The sequence below is a fragment of the Oncorhynchus mykiss genome, chromosome 3, assembly GCF_013265735.2.
Source record: "Oncorhynchus mykiss isolate Arlee chromosome 3, USDA_OmykA_1.1, whole genome shotgun sequence".
In the NCBI taxonomy this organism is placed as follows: Eukaryota; Metazoa; Chordata; class Actinopteri; order Salmoniformes; family Salmonidae; genus Oncorhynchus; species Oncorhynchus mykiss.
The window spans coordinates 3,770,164-3,796,353 of NC_048567.1; the positions used below are offsets into that span (position 1 = coordinate 3,770,164).

Here is a 26,190-nt window from a genome sequence, read left to right on the forward strand (position 1 = left end):
TTATTATCAGAGGGCACGAGAAGGAGACTGTGAAATCTCCTGTTTTACTGTGTAGATACTATCTATTTTTAACCTATTTATTTAACCTGAAACATTCTTATCTAGCTCTGTTTGTAGTTGTTTATTTAACCTTAAACGTTATTCTCTGTTTGTAGTTGTCACACACTCTCCACATGCGCTACTGTTTCTTATCTATCCTGATTGCCTAGTCACTTTTACCCCTGCCTACATGTACATATTACCTGTACTACGTGGTACCCCTGCACATTGACTCAGTACTGGTACTACTTGTATACAGCCTCCTTATAGTTACTTATTGCATTACTGTTTTCTATTTTTATTCGCACATCTTTTTACCTCTGCATTTTGGGGAAAATGCTTGTAAGTAAGCATTTTGATGGCGGATACCTGTTGTATCCGGAGCATGTCACAAATACACATGTATTTGATTTGGCCAGAAGGGCAGGGTGTGATGTGATTTATTGATTTTTGGAAGCGTGGAATGTTGTACAGTGCTGTAGTTCCATGTGGTGTACAATACATACTGCTAGTTTATAATTGGCGAAACTCCTGCTCTGTTCCAGGAAATGACAGGGCTTATCATAAGTGAGCCTGTGTCTCTGTCTGGGGGAGTATTTATGTACCCTTTCAGTCACATGACATGCCAACGTCTTGTCAATAGACCAGTATAGTTGCAAACAATATTAGAAAGCAATCGTTCTCTAGAGTTACCAACATTAAAGAGGCCTCTATGGAACTTTTTCCTTTTATCTTATTGGACAAAGGGAAACTCCTGTCAACATCATGACTAAAAGCATAGCGTTTGCAACTGGCAACTACATTTCCATAGTGCCTCTTTAACCAAGCTGTGTTCAACTTTGAAATAGACTGAAGTTTTGGTTGCAGCAGCAGTCCTCAAGCACTGTAATGACTTGGTTTGCAGGTCTGTTTTACACTAAACAACTAATAGAACCTCATTTATGGCTCAACTGAGATGATCAGGCCATGTTGTTGTGCTGAACAAGAGGTGGGCTGTCTGTCCAAATCATTTGAATCTATTAGGAATAGTTAGGCTAATAGCCCTCACTGCTCGTACTACCTGAACCATGCACCATCTGGAGTACTGGATGTTGAACCATGGCAGAGACGTTCTAGTAGTGATTAAAACCCCTGCCTTCTTCTCATTAGTGCTATTGAAGTATTAAACTGGAAGTGAAGTACTAGTGTGACCCCATAATGTACTTCACAGGCTCAACTCCCACTCACGTATTCCTTGTGAACCTCTGGTTTGTTCTCATCAAAGCATTGAGAAATGTGTTACAGAAAGTCAGAGTCCTTTAGGTGCCTTTTGGCAAACTCCAAGCGGGCTGTCGTACCTTTTACTGGAGTGGCTTCCGTCTGACCACTCTACCATAAAGGCCTGATTGGTGAAGTGCTGTAGAGATTGTTCCAGAAGGACAACCATCTCCACAGAGGAACTCTAGAGCTCTGTCAGAGGGACCATTGGGTTCTTGGTCACCTCACTGACCAAGGCCATTCTCCCCCTTATTGCTCAGTTTTGGCCGGGTGGCCAGCCCTAGCAAGAGTCTTGGTGGTTCCAAACTTCTTCCATTTAATAATGATGGAGGCCACTGTGTTCTTGGGGACCATCAATGCTGCAGAAATGTTTTGGTACCCTTCCCCAGATCTGTGCCTCGACACAATCCTGTCTCGACGCTCTAGGGACAATTCCTTCGACCTCATAGCTTGGTTTTTGCTCTGACATGCACTGTCAACTGTAGAACCGTATATAGACAGGTTTGTGTGTTTTTTCCAAATAATGTCCAATCAATTGAATTTACCACAGGTGGACAAGTTGTGGAAACATATCAAGGATGATCAATGGAAACAGGATGCACACATTTCAAAAACCATTTTTTTGCGTTATCATTATGGGGTGTTGTGTGTAAATTAATGAAGACATTTTTTTATTTAATCCACTTTAGAATAAGGCTGTAATGTAACGAAATGTGGAAAAAGTTTTGGGGTTTGAATACTTTCCGAATGCACTGTAGCTATGAAGCGTAACATACCTAAAGTAGATTGCGTGAGAGAGGTCCTGTGAAGGGCGAGAACAATTTAACAAGGTGTATGTGAATCGCATTATTTTCACTGCTAACCCCATCAGACACCTCTACTCTGACTGCAACTGTTGGCGGGCTCTGCCTGCCAAAAAATACCCTAAAATACCCTAAAGGACCACACACACACAACGCACCGAATGATGATCTGTCATTCATCTGCTGTTCGGCGCGGTGTGTTTTAGGGACCACCCGCTGGATGTCTGCTGTTCAGCGCGGTGTGTTTTAGGGACCACCCGCTGGATGTCTGCTGTTCGGCGCGGTGTGTTTTAGGGACCACCCGCTGCTGTCTGTCTGCTGTTCGGCGCAGTGTGTTTTAGGGACCACCCGCTGGATGTCTGCTGTTCGGCGCGGTGTGTTTTAGGGACCACCCGCTGGATGTCTGCTGTTCGGTGCGGTGTGTTTTAGGGACCACCCCTGCTGTCTGTCTGCTGTTCGGCTTTGTGTGTTTTAGGGACCACCCGCTGCTGTCTGTCTGCTGTTCGGCGCAGTGTGTTTTAGGGACCACCCGCTGGATGTCTGCTGTTCGGCGCGGTGTGTTTTAGGGACCACCCGCTGGATGTCTGCTGTTCGGTGCGGTGTGTTTTAGGGACCACCCCTGCTGGATGTCTGCTGTTCGGCTTTGTGTGTTTTAGGGACCACCCGCTGCTGGATGTCTGCTGTTCGGCGCGGTGTGTTTTAGGGACCACCCGCTGGATGTCTGCTGTTCGGTGCGGTGTGTTTTAGGGACCACCTGCTGGATGTCTGCTGTTCGGTGCGGTGTGTTTTAGGGACCACCTGCTGGATGTCTGCTGTTCGGTGCGGTGTGTTTTAGGGACTACCCCTGCTGTCTGTCTGCTGTTCGGCGCGGTGTGTTTTAGGGACCACCCGCTGGATGTCTGCTGTTCGGTGCGGTGTGTTTTAGGGACCACCTGCTGGATGTCTGTCTGCTGTTCGGCGCGGTATGTTTTAGGGACCACCTGCTGGATGTCTGCTGTTCGGCGCTGTGTTTTTTAGGGACCACCTGCTGGATGTCTGCTGTTCGGTGCGGTGTGTTTTAGGGACCACCTGCTGCTGGATGTCTGCTGTTCGGCGCGGTGTGTTTTAGGGACCACCCGCTGCTGTCTGTCTGCTGTTCGGCGCGGTGTGTTTTAGGGACCACCTGCTGGATGTCTGTCTGCTGTTCGGCGCGGTGTGTTTTAGGGACCACCTGCTGCTGGATGTCTGCTGTTCGGCTCAGTGTGTTTTAGGGACCACCTGCTGGATGTCTGCTGTTCGGTGCAGTGTGTTTTAGGGACCACCCGCTGCTGTCTGTCTGCTGTTCGGCGCGGTGTGTTTTAGGGACCACCCACTGGATGTCTGCTGTTCGGCGCGGTGTGTTTTAGGGACCACCCGCTGCTGGATGTCTGCTGTTCGGCGCGGTGTGTTTTAGGGACCACCCGCTGCTGGATGTCTGCTGTTCGGCGCGGTGTGTTTTAGGGACCACCCGCTGCTGTCTGTCTGCTGTTCGGTGCGGTGTGTTTTAGGGACCACCTGCTGCTGGATGTCTGCTGTTCGGTGTGGTGTGTTTTAGGGACCACCCGCTGCTGTCTGTCTGCTGTTCGGCGCGGTGTGTTTTAGGGACCACCCGCTGGATGTCTGCTGTTCGGCGCGGTGTGTTTTAGGGACCACCCGCTGCTGGATGTCTGCTGTTCGGCGCGGTGTGTTTTAGGGACCACCTGCTGCTGGATGTCTGCTGTTCGGCGCGGTGTGTTTTAGGGACCACCTGCTGGATGTCTGCTGTTCGGTGCGGTGTGTTTTAGGGACCACCTGCTGGATGTCTGCTGTTCGGCGCTGTGTTTTTTAGGGACCACCTGCTGGATGTCTGCTGTTCGGTGCGGTGTGTTTTAGGGACCACCTGCTGCTGGATGTCTGCTGTTCGGCGCGGTGTGTTTTAGGGACCACCCGCTGCTGTCTGTCTGCTGTTCGGCGCGGTGTGTTTTAGGGACCACCTGCTGGATGTCTGTCTGCTGTTCGGCGCGGTGTGTTTTAGGGACCACCTGCTGCTGGATGTCTGCTGTTCGGCTCAGTGTGTTTTAGGGACCACCTGCTGGATGTCTGCTGTTCGGTGCAGTGTGTTTTAGGGACCACCCGCTGCTGTCTGTCTGCTGTTCGGCGCGGTGTGTTTTAGGGACCACCCGCTGGATGTCTGCTGTTCGGCGCGGTGTGTTTTAGGGACCACCCGCTGCTGGATGTCTGCTGTTCGGCGCGGTGTGTTTTAGGGACCACCCGCTGCTGGATGTCTGCTGTTCGGCGCGGTGTGTTTTAGGGACCACCCGCTGCTGTCTGTCTGCTGTTCGGTGCGGTGTGTTTTAGGGACCACCTGCTGCTGGATGTCTGCTGTTCGGTGTGGTGTGTTTTAGGGACCACCCGCTGCTGTCTGTCTGCTGTTCGGCGCGGTGTGTTTTAGGGACCACCCGCTGGATGTCTGCTGTTCGGCGCGGTGTGTTTTAGGGACCACCCGCTGCTGGATGTCTGCTGTTCGGCGCGGTGTGTTTTAGGGACCACCTGCTGCTGGATGTCTGCTGTTCGGCGCGGTGTGTTTTAGGGACCACCTGCTGGATGTCTGCTGTTCGGTGCGGTGTGTTTTAGGGACCACCTGCTGGATGTCTGCTGTTCGGCGCGGTGTGTTTTAGGGACAACCCCTGCTGTCTGTCTGCTGTTCGGCTTTGTGTGTTTTAGGGACCACCTGCTGGGTGTCTGCTGTGCGGTGTGTTTTAGGGACCACCCCTGCTGTCTGTCTGCTGTTCGGCGCGGTGTGTTTTAGGGACCACCCGCTGGATGTCTGCTGTTCGGCGCAGTGTGTTTTAGGGACCACCTGCTGGATGTCTGCTGTTCGGTGCAGTGTGTTTTAGGGACCACCCGCTGCTGTCTGTCTGCTGTTCGGCGCGGTGTGTTTTAGGGACCATCCGCTGGATGTCTGTCTGCTGTTCGGTGTGGTGTGTTTTAGGGACCACCCGCTGCTGTCTGTCTGCTGTTCGGCGCGGTGTGTTTTAGGGACCACCCGCTGGATGTCTGCTGTTCGGCGCAGTGTGTTTTAGGGACCACCCGCTGCTGGATGTCTGCTGTTCGGCGCGGTGTGTTTTAGGGACCACCTGCTGGATGTCTGCTGTTCGGTGCAGTGTGTTTTAGGGACCACCTGCTGGATGTCTGCTGTTCGGTGCAGTGTGTTTTAGGGACCACCTGCTGGATGTCTGCTGTTCGGCGCGGTGTGTTTTAGGGACCACCTGCTGGATGTCTGCTGTTCGGTGCAGTGTGTTTTAGGGACCACCCGCTGCTGTCTGTCTGCTGTTCGGCGCGGTGTGTTTTAGGGACCACCCGCTGGATGTCTGTCTGCTGTTCGGTGTGGTGTGTTTTAGGGACCACCCGCTGCTGTCTGTCTGCTGTTCGGCGCGGTGTGTTTTAGGGACCACCCGCTGGATGTCTGCTGTTCGGCGCAGTGTGTTTTAGGGACCACCCGCTGCTGGATGTCTGCTGTTCGGCGCGGTGTGTTTTAGGGACCACCCGCTGGATGTCTGCTGTTCGGCGCGGTGTGTTTTAGGGACCACCCGCTGCTGGATGTCTGCTGTTCGGCGCAGTGTGTTTTAGGGACCACCCGCTGCTGTCTGCTGTTTGGTGCGGTGTGTTTTAGGGACCACCTGCTGGATGTCTGCTGTTCGGCGCGGTGTGTTTTAGGGACCACCTGCTGGATGTCTGCTGTTCGGCGCGGTGTGTTTTAGGGACCACCTGCTGGATGTCTGCTGTTCGGCGCGGTGTGTTTTAGGGACCACCCGCTGCTGGATGTCTGCTGTTCGGCGCGGTGTGTTTTAGGGACCACCTGCTGTCTGTCTGCTGTTCGGCGCGGTGTGTTTTAGGGACCACCCCTGCTGGATGTCTGCTGTTCGGCGCGGTGTGTTTTAGGGACCACCCGCTGGATGTCTGCTGTTCGGCGCGGTGTGTTTTAGGGACCACCTGCTGGATGTCTGCTGTTCGGCGCGGTGTGTTTTAGGGACCACCTGCTGTCTGTCTGCTGTTCGGCGCGGTGTGTTTTAGGGACCACCTGCTGGATGTCTGCTGTCTGGCACTGTGTGTTTTAGGGACCACCTGCTGCTGTCTGTCTGCTGTTCGGCGTGGTGTGTTTTAGGGACCACCTGCTGGATGTCTGCTGTTCGGCGCGGTTTGTTTTAGGGACCACCTGCTGCTGTCTGTCTGCTGTTCGGCGTGGTGTGTTTTAGGGACCACCCCTGCTGGATGTGTGCTGTTCGGCGCGGTGTGTTTTAGGGACCACCTGCTGCTGGATGTCTGCTGTTCGGCGCAGTGTGTTTTAGGGACCACCCGCTGCTGGATGTCTGCTGTTCGGCGCGGTGTGTTTTTGGGACCACCTGCTGTCTGTCTGCTGTTTGGTGCGGTGTGTTGTAGGGACCACCCGCTGCTGTCTGTCTGCTGTTCGGCTTTGTGTGTTTTAGGGACCACCCTCTGCTGTCTGTCTGCTGTTCGGCGCGGTGTGTTTTAGGGACCACCTGCTGGATGTCTGCTGTTCGGCGCGGTGTGTTTTAGGGACCACCCCTGCTGGATGTCTGCTGTTCGGCGCGGTGTGTTTTAGGGACCACCCGCTGGATGTCTGCTGTTCGGCGCGGTGTGTTTTAGGGACCACCTGCTGGATGTCTGCTGTTCGGCGCGGTGTGTTTTAGGGACCACCTGCTGTCTGTCTGCTGTTCGGCGCGGTGTGTTTTAGGGACCACCTGCTGGATGTCTGCTGTCTGGCACTGTGTGTTTTAGGGACCACCTGCTGCTGTCTGTCTGCTGTTCGGCGTGGTGTGTTTTAGGGACCACCTGCTGGATGTCTGCTGTTCGGCGCGGTGTGTTTTAGGGACCACCTGCTGCTGTCTGTCTGCTGTTCGGCGTGGTGTGTTTTAGGGACCACCCCTGCTGGATGTGTGCTGTTCGGCGCGGTGTGTTTTAGGGACCACCTGCTGCTGGATGTCTGCTGTTCGGCGCAGTGTGTTTTAGGGACCACCCGCTGCTGGATGTCTGCTGTTCGGCGCGGTGTGTTTTTGGGACCACCTGCTGTCTGTCTGCTGTTTGGTGCGGTGTGTTGTAGGGACCACCCGCTGCTGTCTGTCTGCTGTTCGGCTTTGTGTGTTTTAGGGACCACCCGCTGCTGTCTGTCTGCTGTTCGGCGCGGTGTGTTTTAGGGACCACCCGCTGGATGTCTGCTGTTCGGCGCGGTGTGTTTTAGGGACCACCCGCTGCTGGATGTCTGCTGTTCGGCGCGGTGTGTTTTAGGGACCACCCGCTGCTGGATGTCTGCTGTTCGGCGCGGTGTGTTTTAGGGACCACCCGCTGCTGTCTGTCTGCTGTTCGGTGCGGTGTGTTTTAGGGACCACCTGCTGCTGGATGTCTGCTGTTCGGTGTGGTGTGTTTTAGGGACCACCCGCTGCTGTCTGTCTGCTGTTCGGCGCGGTGTGTTTTAGGGACCACCCGCTGGATGTCTGCTGTTCGGCGCGGTGTGTTTTAGGGACCACCCGCTGCTGGATGTCTGCTGTTCGGCGCGGTGTGTTTTAGGGACCACCTGCTGCTGGATGTCTGCTGTTCGGCGCGGTGTGTTTTAGGGACCACCTGCTGGATGTCTGCTGTTCGGTGCGGTGTGTTTTAGGGACCACCTGCTGGATGTCTGCTGTTCGGCGCGGTGTGTTTTAGGGACAACCCCTGCTGTCTGTCTGCTGTTCGGCTTTGTGTGTTTTAGGGACCACCTGCTGGGTGTCTGCTGTGCGGTGTGTTTTAGGGACCACCCCTGCTGTCTGTCTGCTGTTCGGCGCGGTGTGTTTTAGGGACCACCCGCTGGATGTCTGCTGTTCGGTGCGGTGTGTTTTAGGGACCACCTGCTGGATGTCTGTCTGCTGTTCGGCGCGGTGTGTTTTAGGGACCACCTGCTGCTGGATGTCTGCTGTTCGGCGCAGTGTGTTTTAGGGACCACCTGCTGGATGTCTGCTGTTCGGTGCAGTGTGTTTTAGGGACCACCCGCTGCTGTCTGTCTGCTGTTCGGCGCGGTGTGTTTTAGGGACCACCCGCTGGATGTCTGCTGTTCGGCGCAGTGTGTTTTAGGGACCACCCGCTGCTGGATGTCTGCTGTTCGGCGCGGTGTGTTTTAGGGACCACCTGCTGGATGTCTGCTGTTCGGTGCAGTGTGTTTTAGGGACCACCTGCTGGATGTCTGCTGTTCGGTGCAGTGTGTTTTAGGGACCACCTGCTGGATGTCTGCTGTTCGGCGCGGTGTGTTTTAGGGACCACCTGCTGGATGTCTGCTGTTCGGTGCAGTGTGTTTTAGGGACCACCCGCTGCTGTCTGTCTGCTGTTCGGCGCGGTGTGTTTTAGGGACCACCCGCTGGATGTCTGTCTGCTGTTCGGTGTGGTGTGTTTTAGGGACCACCCGCTGCTGTCTGTCTGCTGTTCGGCGCGGTGTGTTTTAGGGACCACCCGCTGGATGTCTGCTGTTCGGCGCAGTGTGTTTTAGGGACCACCCGCTGCTGGATGTCTGCTGTTCGGCGCGGTGTGTTTTAGGGACCACCCGCTGCTGGATGTCTGCTGTTCGGCGCGGTGTGTTTTAGGGACCACCTGCTGCTGGATGTCTGCTGTTCGGCGCGGTGTGTTTTAGGGACCACCTGCTGGATGTCTGCTGTTCGGTGCGGTGTGTTTTAGGGACCACCTGCTGGATGTCTGCTGTTCGGCGCGGTGTGTTTTAGGGACAACCCCTGCTGTCTGTCTGCTGTTCGGCTTTGTGTGTTTTAGGGACCACCTGCTGGGTGTCTGCTGTGCGGTGTGTTTTAGGGACCACCCCTGCTGTCTGTCTGCTGTTCGGCGCGGTGTGTTTTAGGGACCACCCGCTGGATGTCTGCTGTTCGGTGCGGTGTGTTTTAGGGACCACCTGCTGGATGTCTGTCTGCTGTTCGGCGCGGTGTGTTTTAGGGACCACCTGCTGCTGGATGTCTGCTGTTCGGCGCAGTGTGTTTTAGGGACCACCTGCTGGATGTCTGCTGTTCGGTGCAGTGTGTTTTAGGGACCACCCGCTGCTGTCTGTCTGCTGTTCGGCGCGGTGTGTTTTAGGGACCACCCGCTGGATGTCTGCTGTTCGGCGCAGTGTGTTTTAGGGACCACCCGCTGCTGGATGTCTGCTGTTCGGCGCGGTGTGTTTTAGGGACCACCTGCTGGATGTCTGCTGTTCGGTGCAGTGTGTTTTAGGGACCACCTGCTGGATGTCTGCTGTTCGGTGCAGTGTGTTTTAGGGACCACCTGCTGGATGTCTGCTGTTCGGCGCGGTGTGTTTTAGGGACCACCTGCTGGATGTCTGCTGTTCGGTGCAGTGTGTTTTAGGGACCACCCGCTGCTGTCTGTCTGCTGTTCGGCGCGGTGTGTTTTAGGGACCACCCGCTGGATGTCTGTCTGCTGTTCGGTGTGGTGTGTTTTAGGGACCACCCGCTGCTGTCTGTCTGCTGTTCGGCGCGGTGTGTTTTAGGGACCACCCGCTGGATGTCTGCTGTTCGGCGCAGTGTGTTTTAGGGACCACCCGCTGCTGGATGTCTGCTGTTCGGCGCGGTGTGTTTTAGGGACCACCCGCTGGATGTCTGCTGTTCGGCGCGGTGTGTTTTAGGGACCACCCGCTGCTGGATGTCTGCTGTTCGGCGCAGTGTGTTTTAGGGACCACCCGCTGCTGTCTGCTGTTTGGTGCGGTGTGTTTTAGGGACCACCTGCTGGATGTCTGCTGTTCGGCGCGGTGTGTTTTAGGGACCACCTGCTGGATGTCTGCTGTTCGGCGCGGTGTGTTTTAGGGACCACCTGCTGGATGTCTGCTGTTCGGCGCGGTGTGTTTTAGGGACCACCCGCTGCTGGATGTCTGCTGTTCGGCGCGGTGTGTTTTAGGGACCACCTGCTGTCTGTCTGCTGTTCGGCGCGGTGTGTTTTAGGGACCACCCCTGCTGGATGTCTGCTGTTCGGCGCGGTGTGTTTTAGGGACCACCCGCTGGATGTCTGCTGTTCGGCGCGGTGTGTTTTAGGGACCACCTGCTGGATGTCTGCTGTTCGGCGCGGTGTGTTTTAGGGACCACCTGCTGTCTGTCTGCTGTTCGGCGCGGTGTGTTTTAGGGACCACCTGCTGGATGTCTGCTGTCTGGCACTGTGTGTTTTAGGGACCACCTGCTGCTGTCTGTCTGCTGTTCGGCGTGGTGTGTTTTAGGGACCACCTGCTGGATGTCTGCTGTTCGGCGCGGTGTGTTTTAGGGACCACCTGCTGCTGTCTGTCTGCTGTTCGGCGTGGTGTGTTTTAGGGACCACCCCTGCTGGATGTGTGCTGTTCGGCGCGGTGTGTTTTAGGGACCACCTGCTGCTGGATGTCTGCTGTTCGGCGCAGTGTGTTTTAGGGACCACCCGCTGCTGGATGTCTGCTGTTCGGCGCGGTGTGTTTTTGGGACCACCTGCTGTCTGTCTGCTGTTTGGTGCGGTGTGTTGTAGGGACCACCCGCTGCTGTCTGTCTGCTGTTCGGCTTTGTGTGTTTTAGGGACCACCCTCTGCTGTCTGTCTGCTGTTCGGCGCGGTGTGTTTTAGGGACCACCTGCTGGATGTCTGCTGTTCGGCGCGGTGTGTTTTAGGGACCACCCCTGCTGGATGTCTGCTGTTCGGCGCGGTGTGTTTTAGGGACCACCCGCTGGATGTCTGCTGTTCGGCGCGGTGTGTTTTAGGGACCACCTGCTGGATGTCTGCTGTTCGGCGCGGTGTGTTTTAGGGACCACCTGCTGTCTGTCTGCTGTTCGGCGCGGTGTGTTTTAGGGACCACCTGCTGGATGTCTGCTGTCTGGCACTGTGTGTTTTAGGGACCACCTGCTGCTGTCTGTCTGCTGTTCGGCGTGGTGTGTTTTAGGGACCACCTGCTGGATGTCTGCTGTTCGGCGCGGTGTGTCTTAGGGACCACCTGCTGCTGTCTGTCTGCTGTTCGGCGTGGTGTGTTTTAGGGACCACCCCTGCTGGATGTGTGCTGTTCGGCGCGGTGTGTTTTAGGGACCACCTGCTGCTGGATGTCTGCTGTTCGGCGCAGTGTGTTTTAGGGACCACCCGCTGCTGGATGTCTGCTGTTCGGCGCGGTGTGTTTTTGGGACCACCTGCTGTCTGTCTGCTGTTTGGTGCGGTGTGTTGTAGGGACCACCCGCTGCTGTCTGTCTGCTGTTCGGCTTTGTGTGTTTTAGGGACCACCCTCTGCTGTCTGTCTGCTGTTCGGCGCGGTGTGTTTTAGGGACCACCCCTGCTGGATGTCTGCTGTTTGGGGCTGTGTGTTTTAGGGACCACCCCTGGTGGATGTCTGCTGTTTGGGGCTGTGTGTTTTAGGGACCACCCCTGCTGGATGTCTGCTGTTCGGTGCGGTGTGTTTTAGGGACCACCTGCTGCTGGATGTCTGCTGTTCGGTGCGGTGTGTTTTAGGGACCACCTGCTGGATGTCTGTCTGCTGTTCGGTGCAGTGTGTTTTAGGGACCACCCCTGCTGGATGTCTGCTGTTCGGTGCGGTGTGTTTTAGGGACCACCTGCTGGATGTCTGTCTGCTGTTCGGTGCAGTGTGTTTTAGGGACCACCCCTGCTGGATGTCTGCTGTTCGGTGCGGTGTGTTTTAGGGACCACCTGCTGCTGGATGTCTGCTGTTCGGCGCGGTGTGTTTTAGGGACCACCTGCTGGATGTCTGTCTGCTGTTCGGTGCAGTGTGTTTTAGGGACCACCTGCTGCTGGATGTCTGCTGTTCGGCGCGGTGTGTTTTAGGGACCACCCCTGCTGGATGTCTGACTGCTGACATTTTCGTGCAATTCTACATGTAGTATTGGATTGCAAATTATGGCCAGCATTCTGTTCAGAGCTGCTAAGTACTCTGGGTTGGCAAATGTTAGCGGTTTATCCGAGCCTTAAGGTGATGCTCTTCTGCTACAAATGTCATATAGTCTACTGTTGTCTTGCTTACTCCTATATGGTTCATAAAGCCAGATTCCCAGACTCATTGTATAGATTAGATATCAAGTTACCTGATATTGGCAAATGAGTCTGTGATAAAAGTTGCCTGAAGAGTGACATCATGTTTAAGTTTAATTTTGCTTAGTTTCTCTGCTTGGTATCCTGAAAAAAGTTTTCATCAAAATCATCTCTGCTCCAACAAACCTTAAAGAACATCAGTTCCCACAGTGCTCAGGATCAAGTAACCTTTGTTCTCTGTTGCCACAGCAACTATACCTTAGTCTGTTCCTGAATAATACAGAATAAACAGAAGAAGAAACTGGTCACAGGATTCTTATTTTCTTAGATGTAGTTAACCAAGGCTAATTCCAGGACATTGGAACATATGTTGCGCACAAGGACGTGATTTACTCTGTCATTTATCAAAACCTTTTCTTTCTCCTCCCTCTTTTCTGGCACTCATTTATTTTCTCCTCATCTGAAATGTAGAAATACTGATTGGGTGTTTTCAATGGCAGTAGTTGCAATAGCGGCAGTAGTAGCAATAGCGGCAGTAGTAGCAATAGCGGCAGTAGTAGCAATAGTGGCAGTAGTAGCAATAGTAGTAGTAGTAGTAGTGGCAATGGCAGTAGTAGTGGCAGTAGCAGCAGTATAGTAGTGGTAGTAGCAGCAGTATAGTAGTGGCAGTAGCAGCAGTATAGTAGTGGCAGTAGCAGCAGTATAGTAGTGGCAGTAGCAGCAGTATAGTAGTGGTAGTAGCAGCTGTGTAGTAGTGGTAGTAGCAGCAGTATAGTAGTGGTAGTAGTGGTAGTAGCAGCAGTATAGTAGTGGTAGTAGCAGCAGTATAGTAATGGCAGTAGCAGCAGTATAGTAGTGGCAGTAGCAGCAGTATTGTAGTGGCAGTAGCAGCAGTATAGTAGCGGTAGTAGCAGTAGCAGCAGTATAGTAGTGGTAGTAGCAGCTGTGTAGTAGTGGCAGTATAGTAGTGGCGGTAGTAGCAGTAGTGGCAGCAGAAGCAGTATAGTAGTGGCAGTAGCAGCAGTATAGTAGTGGTAGTAGCAGCAGTATAGTAGTGGTAGTAGCAGCAGTATAGTAGTGGTAGTAGCAGCAGTATAGTAGTGGTAGTAGCAGCAGTATAGTAGCGGTAGTAGCAGCAGTATAGTAGTGGTAGTAGCAGCAGTATAGTAGTGGTAGTAGCAGCAGTATAGTAGCGGTAGTAGCAGCAGTATAGTAGCGGTAGTAGCAGCAGTATAGTAGTGGCAGTAGCAGCAGTGTAGTAGTGGTAGTAGCGGCAGCAGAAGCAGTATAGTAGTGGTAGCAGCAGTATAGTAGTGGTAGTAGCAACAGTATAGTAATGGCAGTAGTGGTAGTAGCAGCAGTGTAGTAGTGGCAGTAGCAGCAGTGTAGTAGTGGCAGTAGCAGCAGTGTAGTAGTGGCAGTAGCAGCAGTATAGTAGTGGCAGTAGCAGCAGTATAGTAGTGGCAGTAGCAGCAGTATAGTAGCGGTAGTATCATCAGTATAGTAGTGGTAGTAGCAGCAGTATAGTAGTGGCAGTAGCAGCAGTATAGTAGCGGTAGTAGCAGCAGTATAGTAGTGGTAGTAGCAGCAGTATAGTAGCGGTAGTAGCAGCAGTATAGTAGCGGTAGTAGCAGCAGTATAGTAGTGGTAGTAGCAGCAGTATAGTAGCGGTAGTAGCAGCAGTATAGTAGTGGTAGTAGCAGCAGTATAGTAGCGGTAGTAGCAGCAGTATAGTAGTGGCAGTAGCAGCAGTGTAGTAGTGGTAGTAGCAGCAGTATAGTAGTGGTAGTAGCGGCAGCAGAAGCAGTATAGTAGTGGTAGCAGCAGTATAGTAGTGGTAGCAGCAGTATAGTAGTGGTAGCAGCAGTATAGTAGTGGTAGTAGCAGCAGTATAGTAGTGGTAGTAGTAGCAGCAGTATAGTAGTGGCAGTAGCGGCAGCAGAAGCAGTATAGTAGTGGCAGTAGCGGTAGTAGCAGCAGTGTAGTAGCAGCAGTATAGTAGTAGTGGTAGAAGCAGCAGTATAGTAGTGGTTGTAGAAGCAGTATAGTAGTGGTAGAAGCAGCAGTGTAGTAGTGGTTGTAGCAGCAGTATAGTATGTAGTAGTGGTAGTAGTAGCAGCAGTATAGTAGTGGCAGTAGCGGCAGCAGAAGCATTTTAGTAGTGGTAGTAGCAGCAGTATAGTAGTAGTAGTAGTAGCAGCAGTATAGTAGTGGCAGTAGTGGTAGCAGCAGCAGCAGTATAGTAGTGGTAGCAGCAGTGTAGTAGTGGCAGTAGTAGCTGCAGTATAGTAGTGATAGTTGCAGCAGTATAGTAGTAGTAGTAGCAGCAGTATAGTAGTGGTGGTAGCAGCAGTATAATAGTAGTGGTAGTAGTAGTGGCAGCAGTATAGTAGTGGCAGTAGCGGTAGTAGCAGCAGTGTAGTAGCAGCAGTGTAGTAGCAGCAGTGTAGTAGTGGTAGTAGCAGCATTATAGCAGTGGCAGTAGTATTAGCAGCAGTATAGTAGTAGTAGGGTAGTAGCAGCAGTATAGTAGTGGCAGTAGTGGTGGTAGCAGCAGTATAGTAGTAGTGGTAGCAGCAGTGTAGTAGTGGTAGCATCAGCAGTATAGTAGTGGTAGCAGCAGTGTAGTAGTGGTAGTAGTAGCAGTATAGTAGTGGTGGTAGCAGCAGTATAATAGTAGTGGTAGTAGTAGTGGTAGCAGCAGCAGTATAGTAGTGGTAGCAGCAGTGTAGTAGTGGCAGTAGCGGTAGTAGCAGCAGTGTAGTAACAGCAGTGTAGTAGTGGTGGTGGTAGTAGTAGCAGCAGTATAGTAGTGGCAGTAGCGGTAGTAGCAGCAGATAGTAACAGCAGTGTAGTAGCAGCAGTGTAGTAGTGGTAGTAGCAGCAGTATAGTAGTGGCAGTAGCGGTAGTAGCAGCAGTGTAGTAGCAGCAGTGTTGTAGCAGCAGTGTAGTAGTGGGAGTAGCAGTAGCGGCAGTAGCAGCAGTATAGTAGTGGCAGCAGTATAGTAGTGGTAGTAGCAGCAGTATAGTAGTGGCAGTAGTAGTAGCGGTAGTAGCCGCAGTATAGTAGTGGTTGTAGCCGCAGTATAGTAGTGGTTGTAGCAGTAGTATAGTAGTGGTAGCAGTATAGTAGTGGTAGTAGCAGCAGTATAGTAGTGGCAGTAGTAGTAGCAGTATAGTAGTGGCAGTAGCGGTGGTAGTAGTAGCAGTATAGTAGTGGTAGTAGGGGCAGTAGCGGTAGTAGCAGCAGTGTAGTAGTGGCAGCAGTATAGTAGTGGTAGTAGCAGCAGTATAGTAGTGGTAGTAGCAGCAGTTTAGTAGTGGTAGTAGCAGCAGTATAGTAGCGGTGGTAGCAGCTGTGTAGCAGTATAGTAGTGGCAGTAGTGGTAGCAGTGGCAGTAGCGGCATTAGCAGCAGTATAGTAGTGGCAGTAGCAGTAGTAGCAGCAGTATAGTAGTAGTGGTAGTAGCAGCAGTATAGTAGTGGTTGTAGCAGCAGTATAGTAGTAGTGGTTGTAGCAGCAGTATAGTAGTAGTGGTAGTAGCAGCAGTATAGTAGTAGTGGTAGTAGCAGCAGTATAGTAGTAGTGGTTGTAGCAGCAGTATAGTAGTAGTGGTTGTAGCAGCAGTATAGTAGTAGTGGTAGTAGCAGCAGTATAGTAGTAGTGGTAGTAGCAGCAGTATAGTAGTAGTGGTAGTAGCAGCAGTATAGTAGTAGTGGTTGTAGCAGCAGTATAGTAGTAGTGGTAGTAGCAGCAGTATAGTAGTGGTTGTAGCAGCAGTATAGTAGTGGTAGTAGTAGTAGCAGCAGTATAGTAGTGACAGTAGCGGTGGTAGCAGTATAGTAGTGGTAGTAGCAGCAGTGCGGTAGTAGCAGCAGTATAGTAGTGGTAGCAATATAGTAGTGGCAGCAGTATAGTAGTGTTAGTAGCAGCAGTATAGTAGTGGTAGTAGCAGCAGAATATAGTGGTAGTAGCAGCAGTATAGTAGTGGTAGTAGCTGCAGTATAATAGTGGTAGTAGCAGCAGTATAATAGTGGTAGTAGCAGCAGTATAGTAGCGTCAGTAGTGGTAGTAGCAGCAGTATAGTAGTAGTGGTTGTAGCAGCAGTATAGTAGTGGCAGTAGTAGTAGCAGCAGTATAGTAGTGACAGTAGCGGTGGTAGCAGTATAGTAGTGGTAGTAGCGGCAGTAGCAGCAGTATAGTAGTGACAGTAGCGGTGGTAGCAGTATAGTAGTGGTAGTAGCGGCAGTAGCAGCAGTATAGTAGTGGTAGCAGTATAGTAGTGGTAGTAGCAGCAGTATAGTAGTGGCAGTAGTAGCAGTATAGTAGTGGCAGTAGCAGCATTATAGTAGCGTCAGTAGTGGTAGTAGCAGCAGTATAGTAGCGGCAGTAGTGGTAGTAGCAGCAGTATAGTAGCGGCAGTAGTGGTAGTAGCAGCAGTATAGTAGTGGTGGTAGCAGCTGTGTAGTAGTGGCAGTATAGTAGTGGCAGTAGTGGTAGTAGCAGCAGTATAGTAGTGGTAGTAGCAGCAGTATAGTAGTGGTAGTAGCAGCAGTATAGTAGCGGTAGTAGCAGCAGTATAGTAGTGGTAGTAGCGGTTGCAACAGCAGTGTAGCAGCAGTATAGTTGTGGTAGTAGCGGTAGTAGCAGCAGTATAGTAGTGGTAGTAGCAGCAGTATAGTAGTGGTAGTAGCAGCAGTATAGTAGTGGTAGTAGCAGCAGTATAGTAGTGGTAGTAGCAGCAGGATAGTAGTGGCAGTGTAGTAGTGGGTGTATTGGTAGCAGCAGCAGTATAGTGGTGGTAGTAGTAGTAGCAGTATAGTAGTGGCAGTAGCGGTGGTAGTAGCAGCAGTATAGTAGTGGTAGTAGCAGCAGTATAGTAGCGGCAGTACAGTAGTGGTAGTAGCAGCAGTGTAGTAGTGGTAGTAGTGGTAGTAGCAGCAGTATAGTAGCGATAGTAGTGGTAGTAGCAGCAGTGTAGTAGTGGTAGTAGCAGCAGTATAGTAGTGGTAGTAGCAGCAGTATAGTAGCGGTAGTAGCAGCAGTATAGTAGTGGTAGTAGCAGCAGTATAGTAGTGGTAGTAGCGGTTGCAACAGCAGTGTAGCAGCAGTAAAGTTGTGGTAGTAGTGGTAGTAGCAGCAGTATAGTAGTGGTAGTAGCAGCAGTATAGTAGTGGTAGTAGCAGCAGTATAGTAGTTGCAGTATAGTAGTGGGTGTATTGGTAGCAGCAGCAGTATAGTGGTGGTAGTAGTAGCAGCAGTATAGTAGTGGCAGTAGCGGTGGTAGTAGCAGCAGTATAGTAGTGGTAGCAGCAGCAGTATAGTAGTGGTAGTAGCAGCAGTATAGTAGTGGTAGTAGCTGCAGTAGTGGTAGTAGCAGCAGTATAGTAGTGGCAGTATAGTAGTGGTAGTAGTAGCAGCAGTATAGTAGTGGTAGCAGCAGTGTAGTAGTGGTAGTAGTAGCAGCAGTATTGTAGTGGCAGTAGCGGTGGTAGTAGCAGCAGTATAGTAGTGGTAGCAGCAGCAGTATAGTAGTGGTAGTAGCAGCAGTATAGTAGTGGTAGTAGCGTAGTGGTAGTAGTAGCAGCAGTATAGTAGTGGTAGTAGCAGCAGTGTAGTAGTGGTAGTAGCAGCAGTATAGTAGTGGTAGCAGCAGCAGTATAGTAGTGGTAGTAGCAGCAGTATAGTAGCGGCAGTACAGTAGTGGTAGTAGTAGCAGCAGTATAGTAGTGGTAGTAGCAGCAGTGTAGTAGTGGTAGTAGCAGCAGTGTAGTAGTGGTAGTAGCAGCAGTATAGTAGCGATAGTAGTGGTAGTAGCAGCAGTGTAGTTGTAGTAGTAGCAGCAGTGTTGTAGTAGTAATAATAGTGGCAGTATAGTAGTGGTAGTAGAAGCAGTGTAGTAGCAGCAGTGTTGTAATAGTAGTGGCGGTAGTAGCAGCCGTATAGTAGCAGTAGTAGTGGTAGCAGCAGTGTTGTAAGAGTAGTGGCAGTAGCAGTAGTAGTAGCAGCAGTATAGTAGTGGTGGCAGCAGTAGTAGTAGTACTAGTAGCAGCAGTAATAGTAGCAGCAGGATGTGAGGGCAAATAGTGTGTAGTTCATCATATCTCACAAATGGAGAAGACGATGGGGTAGATATGATTTATCGTAGATATATTTTAGGCAGTTCACTGGGGAAATTCATCAGCTTAGATTTCAAGGCTCTTCTCTTTTTCAATTTGTCAGAGTATGAAAACTATTTTCTAAGGAGAAAGTGTGTTCCATTTTGATTTAGCCTACACTTTAAACCTTGGTGTGTGAAGGTCCTGATACATCAGCTTCCATGATTGGTCTGAAGGGTTTTCTGACGGCATGCTTCCGTCGGCATGGTAACCAAGCCAACTTTGAGGAATTGGTAAAAACGAATAAATGTACTTCAGGGAAAATATATTAGGCCTATGCATTTGATTTCAGGCTCTAGTTTTGGGAGTTAATTTTTGGGAAAAACCACCAGTGCAAAGTGGTAAAGGTTATTAATGTTGAAGAGGATCATATTTACTCATCATCATCGAGGGGTTTGGGACTCATTCTGCCAGTCCTAGTTTACTCATCATCATCGAGGGGTTTGGGACTCACACTGTCAGGCCAAGTTTCTTTTGATTGGTATTTAACTCATTCAACTATTTAGTGGCGTAACGATGGGAGCTGTTGAATCATGTCCTATTGGAGGTCAGTCTGGTTATTTTTAGCCACGGTCGGTGAGTCTACAGTATATTCCCACCAAAATCCATACCAATGACTTTGCATACTCCTGTATTGTCTCTTGGACAAGAGACTGGTTGAAGACTTGAAGTCCTCTTCATGGAAGAAGGGGATATTTTTAACACATGGCACACACTGAGTGCTGGGGGGTAGTTTGGTTTATTTTCAGCGTCTACACAAAGGCTCCTCACCCCCTTCGGCCCCCCTCCTCCCTCTCTATATGGCACACTCCCATGTCTACCGACGACAGCCAACATCTGGAAAAGTTTGTTCTCAAACTTATTTTTCCTTCTGACCATTGTGAAGTGAATACATTTTTTTTCATCAGACTTTTTTGTTTCTTTCTGTTTATGTTGTGAACACCTTTGATGTTCTCCTTAGACATTTGACTACATTTCGCTACACCCGCAATAACGTCTGCTAAATGTGTATGTGACCAATAACATTTGATTTGATATCCCATAAAGCTCTGGGGAAATGGAGTGCACTAGATACTGTAGGGAATAGGGTATAATTTGGGATGCAGACTGAGTAGGAGGCTGACTGTTGACCCCTATGCAGCTACACTACATTGTAGTCCCAGGCAGCCACAGGTGACATATTTCATTCTTTAGCTTGGAATGTCCGGTTCACCATTCTTCCTTTGAAACCAAACCTGTGGCCTATAATGCCTGTACTGCTCTCCAGTATGTAAGGTATTACAGAGCCCAGGTCTGCTAGCCCTCATTCAGGTGGAGCTATGGTGTGTTTTGTTTTAACACCTTTGGCATCCTCCTGACGTTTTATCATTAGTAGGATCCTGCTGGTTGTTGACCCCTCGGTGGCTATTGGCTACTGACATTGTTGTCCAAGAGAACCAAGGGTGAAACCTGGATTTTCCGGTTCACCATTCTTGCTTTGAAACCAAACTTCTGTCTGACCTACACTATAATGATTTGTAATGATCATCCATGTAACTTAGTAGTGATCTCAGGTAGGGCTGGGAATTGCCAGGGACCTCACGATACGATGTTATCGTCATACTTAGGTGCCAATACGATATATGTTGCGTATCTATATGTATTGCGATTCGATACTGTGATTTTATTGTGATTCGATGTTCCAGACATATTGCTCACCATACTGTATGTCTGCTGCAGAGAGACCAGAGAGAGCCATGAGAAAACAAGTTTTGATCAGTCATGAAAATAAAATATCTGAAAACAAATTGCCTCCCTAGTTTAAAAAGAAGATGGAGAACAAGCTATGAAGGAAAAATGAGCTTTTGGTGCAGTTACTGCCAATTAGAGCAAAAATAATATTGTCGATACGATATAGCATAAAAAATAATATGCCGATATGTAACTATCGATTTTGTATTCCCCCCCCATCACTAATCCTAGGTATGCTGTCTGTCCCCCCCTTTAGGTGGTGCTGCTCAGTGGTCATCTGGACAGCTGGGATGTGGGCCAGGGGGCCATGGATGATGGTGGTGGAGCGCTCATCTCCTGGGAGGCCTTGTCTCTGCTTAAAGACCTGGGTAAGAACCTGGGAGTCCCTGTCTCTGCTTAAAGACCTGGGTCAGAACCAGAAACTGGGAGACCCTGTCTCTGCTTAAAGACCTGGGTCAGAACTAGAAACTGCGAGGCCCTTTCTCTGCTTAAAGACCTGGGTCAGAACCTGGGAATCCCTGTCTCTGCTTAAAGACCTGGGTCAGAACCAGAAACTGGGAGACCCTGTCTCTGCTTAAAGACCTGGGTCAGAACTAGAAACTGCGAGGCCCTGTCTCTGCTTAAATACCTGGGTCAGAACCTGGGAGGCCCTGTCTCTGCTTAAAGACCTGGGTCAGAACCTGGGAGGCCCTGTCTCTGCTTAAAGACCTGGGTCAGAACCTGGGAGGCCCTGTCTCTGCTTAAAGACCTGGGTCAGAACCTGGGAGGCCCTGTCTCTGCTTAAAGACCTGGGTCAGAACCTGGGAGTCCCTGTATCTGCTTAAAGACCTGGGTAAGAACCTGGGAGGCCCTGTCTGCTTAAAGACCTGGGTAAGAACCAGAACCTGGGAGGCCCTGTCTCTGCGTAAAGACCTTGGTAAGAACCTGGGAGGCCCTGTCTCTGCTTAAAGACCTGGGTCAGAACATAGGAGGCCCTGTCTCTGCTTAAAGACCTGGGTCAGAACTTGGGAGGCCCTGTCTCTGCTTAGGACTAGGTCAGAACCTGGGAGGCCCTGTCTCTGCTTAAAGACCTGGGTCAGAACCAGAACCTGGGAGGCCCTGTCTCTGCTTAAAGACCTGGGTCAGAACCTGGGAGTCCCTGTCTCTGCTTAAAGACCTGGGTAAGAACCTGGGAGGCCCTGTCTGCTTAAAGACCTGGGTAAGAACTAGAAACTGCGAGGCCCTTTCTCTGCTTAAAGACCTGGGTCAGAACCTGGGAATCCCTGTCTCTGCTTAAAGACCTGGGTCAGAACCAGAAACTGGGAGACCCTGTCTCTGCTTAAAGACCTGGGTCAGAACCAGAACTTGGGAGGCCCTGTCTCTGCTTAGGACTAGGTCAGAACCTGGGAGGCCCTGTCTCTGCTTAAAGACCTGGGTAAGAACCTGGGAGGCCCTGTCTGCTTAAAGACCTGGGTAAGAACCTGGGAGACCCTGTCTCTGCTTAAATACCTGGGTCAGAACCTGGGAGGCCCTGTCTCTGCTTAAAGACCTGGGTCAGAACCTGGGAGGCCCTGTCTCTGCTTAAAGACCTGGGTCAGAACCTGGGAGGCCCTGTCTCTGCTTAGGACTAGGTCAGAACCTGGGAGGCCCTGTCTCTGCTTAAAGACCTGGGTCAGAACCAGAACCTGGGAGGCCCTGTCTCTGCTTAAAGACCTGGGTCAGAACCTGGGAGTCCCTGTCTCTGCTTAAAGACCTGGGTAAGAACCTGGGAGGCCCTGTCTGCTTAAAGACCTGGGTAAGAACCAGAACCTGGGAGGCCCTGTCTCTGCGTAAAGACCTTGGTAAGAACCTGGGAGGCCCTGTCTCTGCTTAAAGACCTGGGTCAGAACATAGGAGGCCCTGTCTCTGCTTAAAGACCTGGGTCAGAACTTGGGAGGCCCTGTCTCTGCTTAGGACTAGGTCAGAACCTGGGAGTCTCTGTCTAAAGATCTGGGTCAGAACCTGGGAGTCTCTGCTTAAAGACCTGGGTAAGAACCAGAACCTGGGAGGTCCTACTGTTCCCTACTTATACTGAACTACGTTTGACCAGGGCCCCTAGTCAAAAGCAGTCCACTATTTTTATTTATTTCACCTTTATTTAACCAGGTAGGCAAGTTGAGAACACGTTTTCATTTACAATTGCGACCTGGCATTTGTATAGGAAACAGGGTGCCATTTAGGATCTAGACTATGTATCTGGGACATAATCCACGATCTCTGAAGCTCTTATTGACATGAGCCTCAAAAAAATACTTGTGTTTTGTATCGAGTCTATTGGCATCTTTTGAAGCTGTTTTGTGATCAGGGGCCTTATATCAGGGGCCAAGCGTCTCAGAGTAGGAGTGCTGATTTACGATCAATCAGTTTAGCCTTTTACATCACTATGAATAAGATAACATGGACAGGAGAGACCTGGTCCTAGATCAGCACTCTTGGTGACGTACACGTCGCCAGACCCACTGGCTCCAGGTCATCTACAAGTCCATGCTAGGTAAAGCTCCGCCTTATCTCAGTTCACTGGTCACGATGGCAACACCCACCCGTAGCACGCGCTCCAGCAGGTGTATCTCACTGATCATCCCTAAAGCCAACACCTAATTTGGCCGCCTTTCGTTCCAGTTCTCTGCTGCCTGTGACTGGAACGAATTGCAAAAATCGCTGAAGTTGGAGACTTTTATCTCCCTCACCAACTTCAAACATCTGCTATCTGAGCAGCTAACCGATCGCTGCAGCTGTACATAGTCTATCGGTAAATAGCCCACCCAATTTTACCTACCTCTTCCCCATACTGTTTATATTTATTTACTTTTCTGCTCTTTTGCACACCAATATCTCTACCTGTACATGACCATCTGATCATTTATCACTCCTGTGTTAATCTGCAAAATTGTAATTATTTGCCTACCTCCTCATGCCTTTTGCACACAATGTATATAGACTCTCTTATTTTCTACTGTGTTATTGACTTGTTAATTGTTTACTCCATGTTTAACACTGTGTTGTTGTCTGTTCACACTGCTATGCTTTATCTTGGCCAGGTCGCAGTTGCAAATGAGAACTTGTTCTCAACTAGCCTACCTGGTGAAATGAAAAAAATGAAAAACTTAAATGCATTTAAACTGCTGTTTGCTGACTCATATAGCAATTAGCATGGCTTACTTCATTCTTTTTCTGGTCATTGTTCACTTAATAAAGTATGACTTTTTCCACATGAAGTGTAATTAGACACGTAAAGTAGACCACCGAGCTGTTTGTGCTCTCTGACTGAAAGCCTTAACGTTGACTTGAGAGAATCTTTCCTTTTCCCACTAATGTTGCAATGGAAAGAATGTCATTCCCATTGAATATGTGAAGCCATTTTAATGTCTGGACAATAATAACCAGTCGCTGCTTTATTGTTCATTCTTGCGGCTGGATGGATACATAGTAAAGTACTTGGCTGGAATATGCTCTGCTTTGCCCACTATTAAAGAAGAGGACCTATCATCAATGAAACTTTTAGTCAAGATGAAGCCACGGAACAATAATTGGTCCCTTGGGCTTTGTTCAGCTACGTCCCAAATGGCACCCTATTCCCTATATAGTGCAGTACTGTTCACCAGGGCCCAACAGTAGTGCACTACATAGAGAATAGGTTGCCATTTGGGATGCAACCCTAGACATGGCACTGATGTCAGATGAGGGTGTAGGCTACAGAGTTATATTAGAGAACCTCTATGGGAAGGGAGTGGCCTGCTGTCCTTTGTAGCCCACATAAAGTAGTAGCCTCGGGAGGGGAGGGGGGGGGGGGGGGGGGTCACTTCTAGAATAACACACAGGCTGAAACCCAAATCAGATAAGTTGTCTCTGGAAGTCCTCTCTATGAATGGGGCTCATCATTGCAGTGAATGTAGGAAATATTGACTAGGGTCTGGTGAATAGGAATGTTCTGCTGAATATGTGGAATATTAAACAGCCCAAGGGTTGGTGAGGAAAAGGGAATCCATTTGTCGTAAAGCTCTTTCTGTATTGCTGCTTTGTTGAAATGGTTGTGGCCCATGTATGAATTGTGATTGCGTGTCCAGGTCTGCGTCCCAGAAGAACCCTCCGGACAGTGCTGTGGTCTGCAGAGGAGCAGGGAGGGGTTGGAGCGCAACAGTACTTCCAGCTTCACAAGGTGCCTTTCTACCCTGGTGCATCTTGTTGGCTTTTTACTGTCCATTTAACTTGTACACTCTCACCATTATCGTCCTGTCATACAGTACATCCTATAGCCCTCAAACTCAACTCTGGACCTGGAAGTCAGTTCCACTGCTTTGCTTCATTGTTCCCCTCTAATCAGGGACTGATTTAGACCTGGGACTCCAGGTGGGTGATTCCCTTCTAATCAGGGACTGATTTAGACCTGGGACTCCAGGTGGGTGATTCCCCTCTAATCAGGGACTGATTTAGACCTGGGACTCCAGGTGGGTGATTCCCCTCTAATCAGGGACTGATTTAGACCTGGGACTCCAGGTGGGTGATTCCCCTCTAATCAGGGACTGATTTAGACCTGCAAATGAGCAAGCTGCGGACCTCGTAGGGTCAGAGTTGACTAGAAATGTCCTATAAGCTCCTTTTTTGGCTAGATTTAAGACTTCTGTTCTCTCCGCTTTAGATTCTTACACACACACACATAGTGGTCCACTGGGTAGAGGATGTCATACAAACCATTGAAACAGCACAACTATTATGTGGTCGTTCTTACATTTTGAATCGTTGACCCCAGTCTCCTTCAGATTGTGTGCGTACCGGTAATAGTGTTTTATTATCAATAGCTGATGGCTTTTCATCTACATCAGCTTGTTCTTTGCCAGTCAACATGTGGTAGGAACTGGCTTCATTCGGAGCGGTACACAGAAATGTAAACTGTTGTCAGATCTACTGTAGGAGAGCCACTGCACAGATTGTTTAAGTCAGAATGGAGCCGAGACCACACTGTAACTGAATACCAGCATTCTGGGAGCGTGGTGGTTTTTGTGCATTCTAATGTGAACGGAATCAGAATGGCCAGAGGTTAGAGGGGAACAGAGGGTTCACATCCTGACTCTGACCAGAGACCCACCTTCTCCCTGGCCTGCACTGGTTCCAACTACATACTATGGATTTCCTCAGATTTCTCCGAAAAGCTTCAGTATACAACACTAAATGTCCACTACACTACATCAGTGGTATTCAATCTTTTTCAGCAGGGACCCCATTTTTTTCCACCAGAATTTCTGGGGACCCCTTTTTTTCGCTCTAATTTCTCGTGACCCCACCCCAAAAATATGACCAAACTTAAAAAATTGGTACGTTTCGATTCTTACATCAACAAATTTAAATTCAATTCATTACACTTTCATCTCTTATCAAAATGAAAAGAAACCAATAAATACATTTACTCAATAACATTTTATTTTCCTAATTATCTTTCTCCAAAATGTTTGTATATTGTCTCCTAAATGTTTGTTTCCGCGCCCACGACTTTGAATACCACCGTCTTAGATCCAGTCCAGCTACCCCTGCATTCAGACGTTTGCAGCAAACGTTCCCGTCATGTTTATCAAAGAGGAATCTGCATTGACCATCATGGAGTTGATGTTTCTATTCCACTTTGTGGGACATTCTATGCTCTCTCCCTTTCAGAAGCGTAGTTGTCCGCTAGTGTCTGAATGGGGGGTGATGGTCCAGTCTTTTCCCCCTACTTCTCTCACATCCTGGTAAAGCTTTTTAGCTCGAACGCTGGCCAAATATATCAACAGCCAGGAGAGATGAATGTACAAATGTATTTCTCTGTGTGGTGTGCGTTCTGGCACAAAATGGTTGTCATGCATCACCCAACAGTGCTACAGTGCTTTATGGTTGAAGAGGGGAGTTTCCCAACTTACTATATACACTGCTCAAAAAAATAAAGGGAACACTTAAACAACACAATGTAACTCCAAGTCAATCACACTTCTGTGAAATCAAACTGTCCACTTAGGAAGCAACACTGATTGACAATACATTTCACATGCTCTTGTGCAAATGGAATTGACAACAGGTGGAAATTATAGGCAATTAGCAAGACACAGACCACTTCTCAGTTCCTATGCTTCCTGGCTGATGTTTTGGTCACTTTTGAATGCTGGCGGTGCTTTCACTCTAGTGGTAGCATGAGACGG

The 26,190-nt window shown here is 49.9% G+C and overlaps 1 protein-coding gene across 1 annotated transcript in view; it reads left to right on the forward strand.

The window, feature by feature from the left end:
- LOC110493962 (carboxypeptidase Q) overlaps positions 1 to 26,190 on the forward strand; it is a 49,059-nt gene that overhangs the window by 15,498 nt on the left and 7,371 nt on the right. Inside the window, exons 5-6 of the mRNA XM_036966117.1 lie at positions 20,265 to 20,376; positions 24,091 to 24,182. Coding sequence (XP_036822012.1) covers positions 20,265 to 20,376; positions 24,091 to 24,182 — 204 coding nt within the window. The remainder of the gene's footprint in view (positions 1 to 20,264; positions 20,377 to 24,090; positions 24,183 to 26,190) is intronic.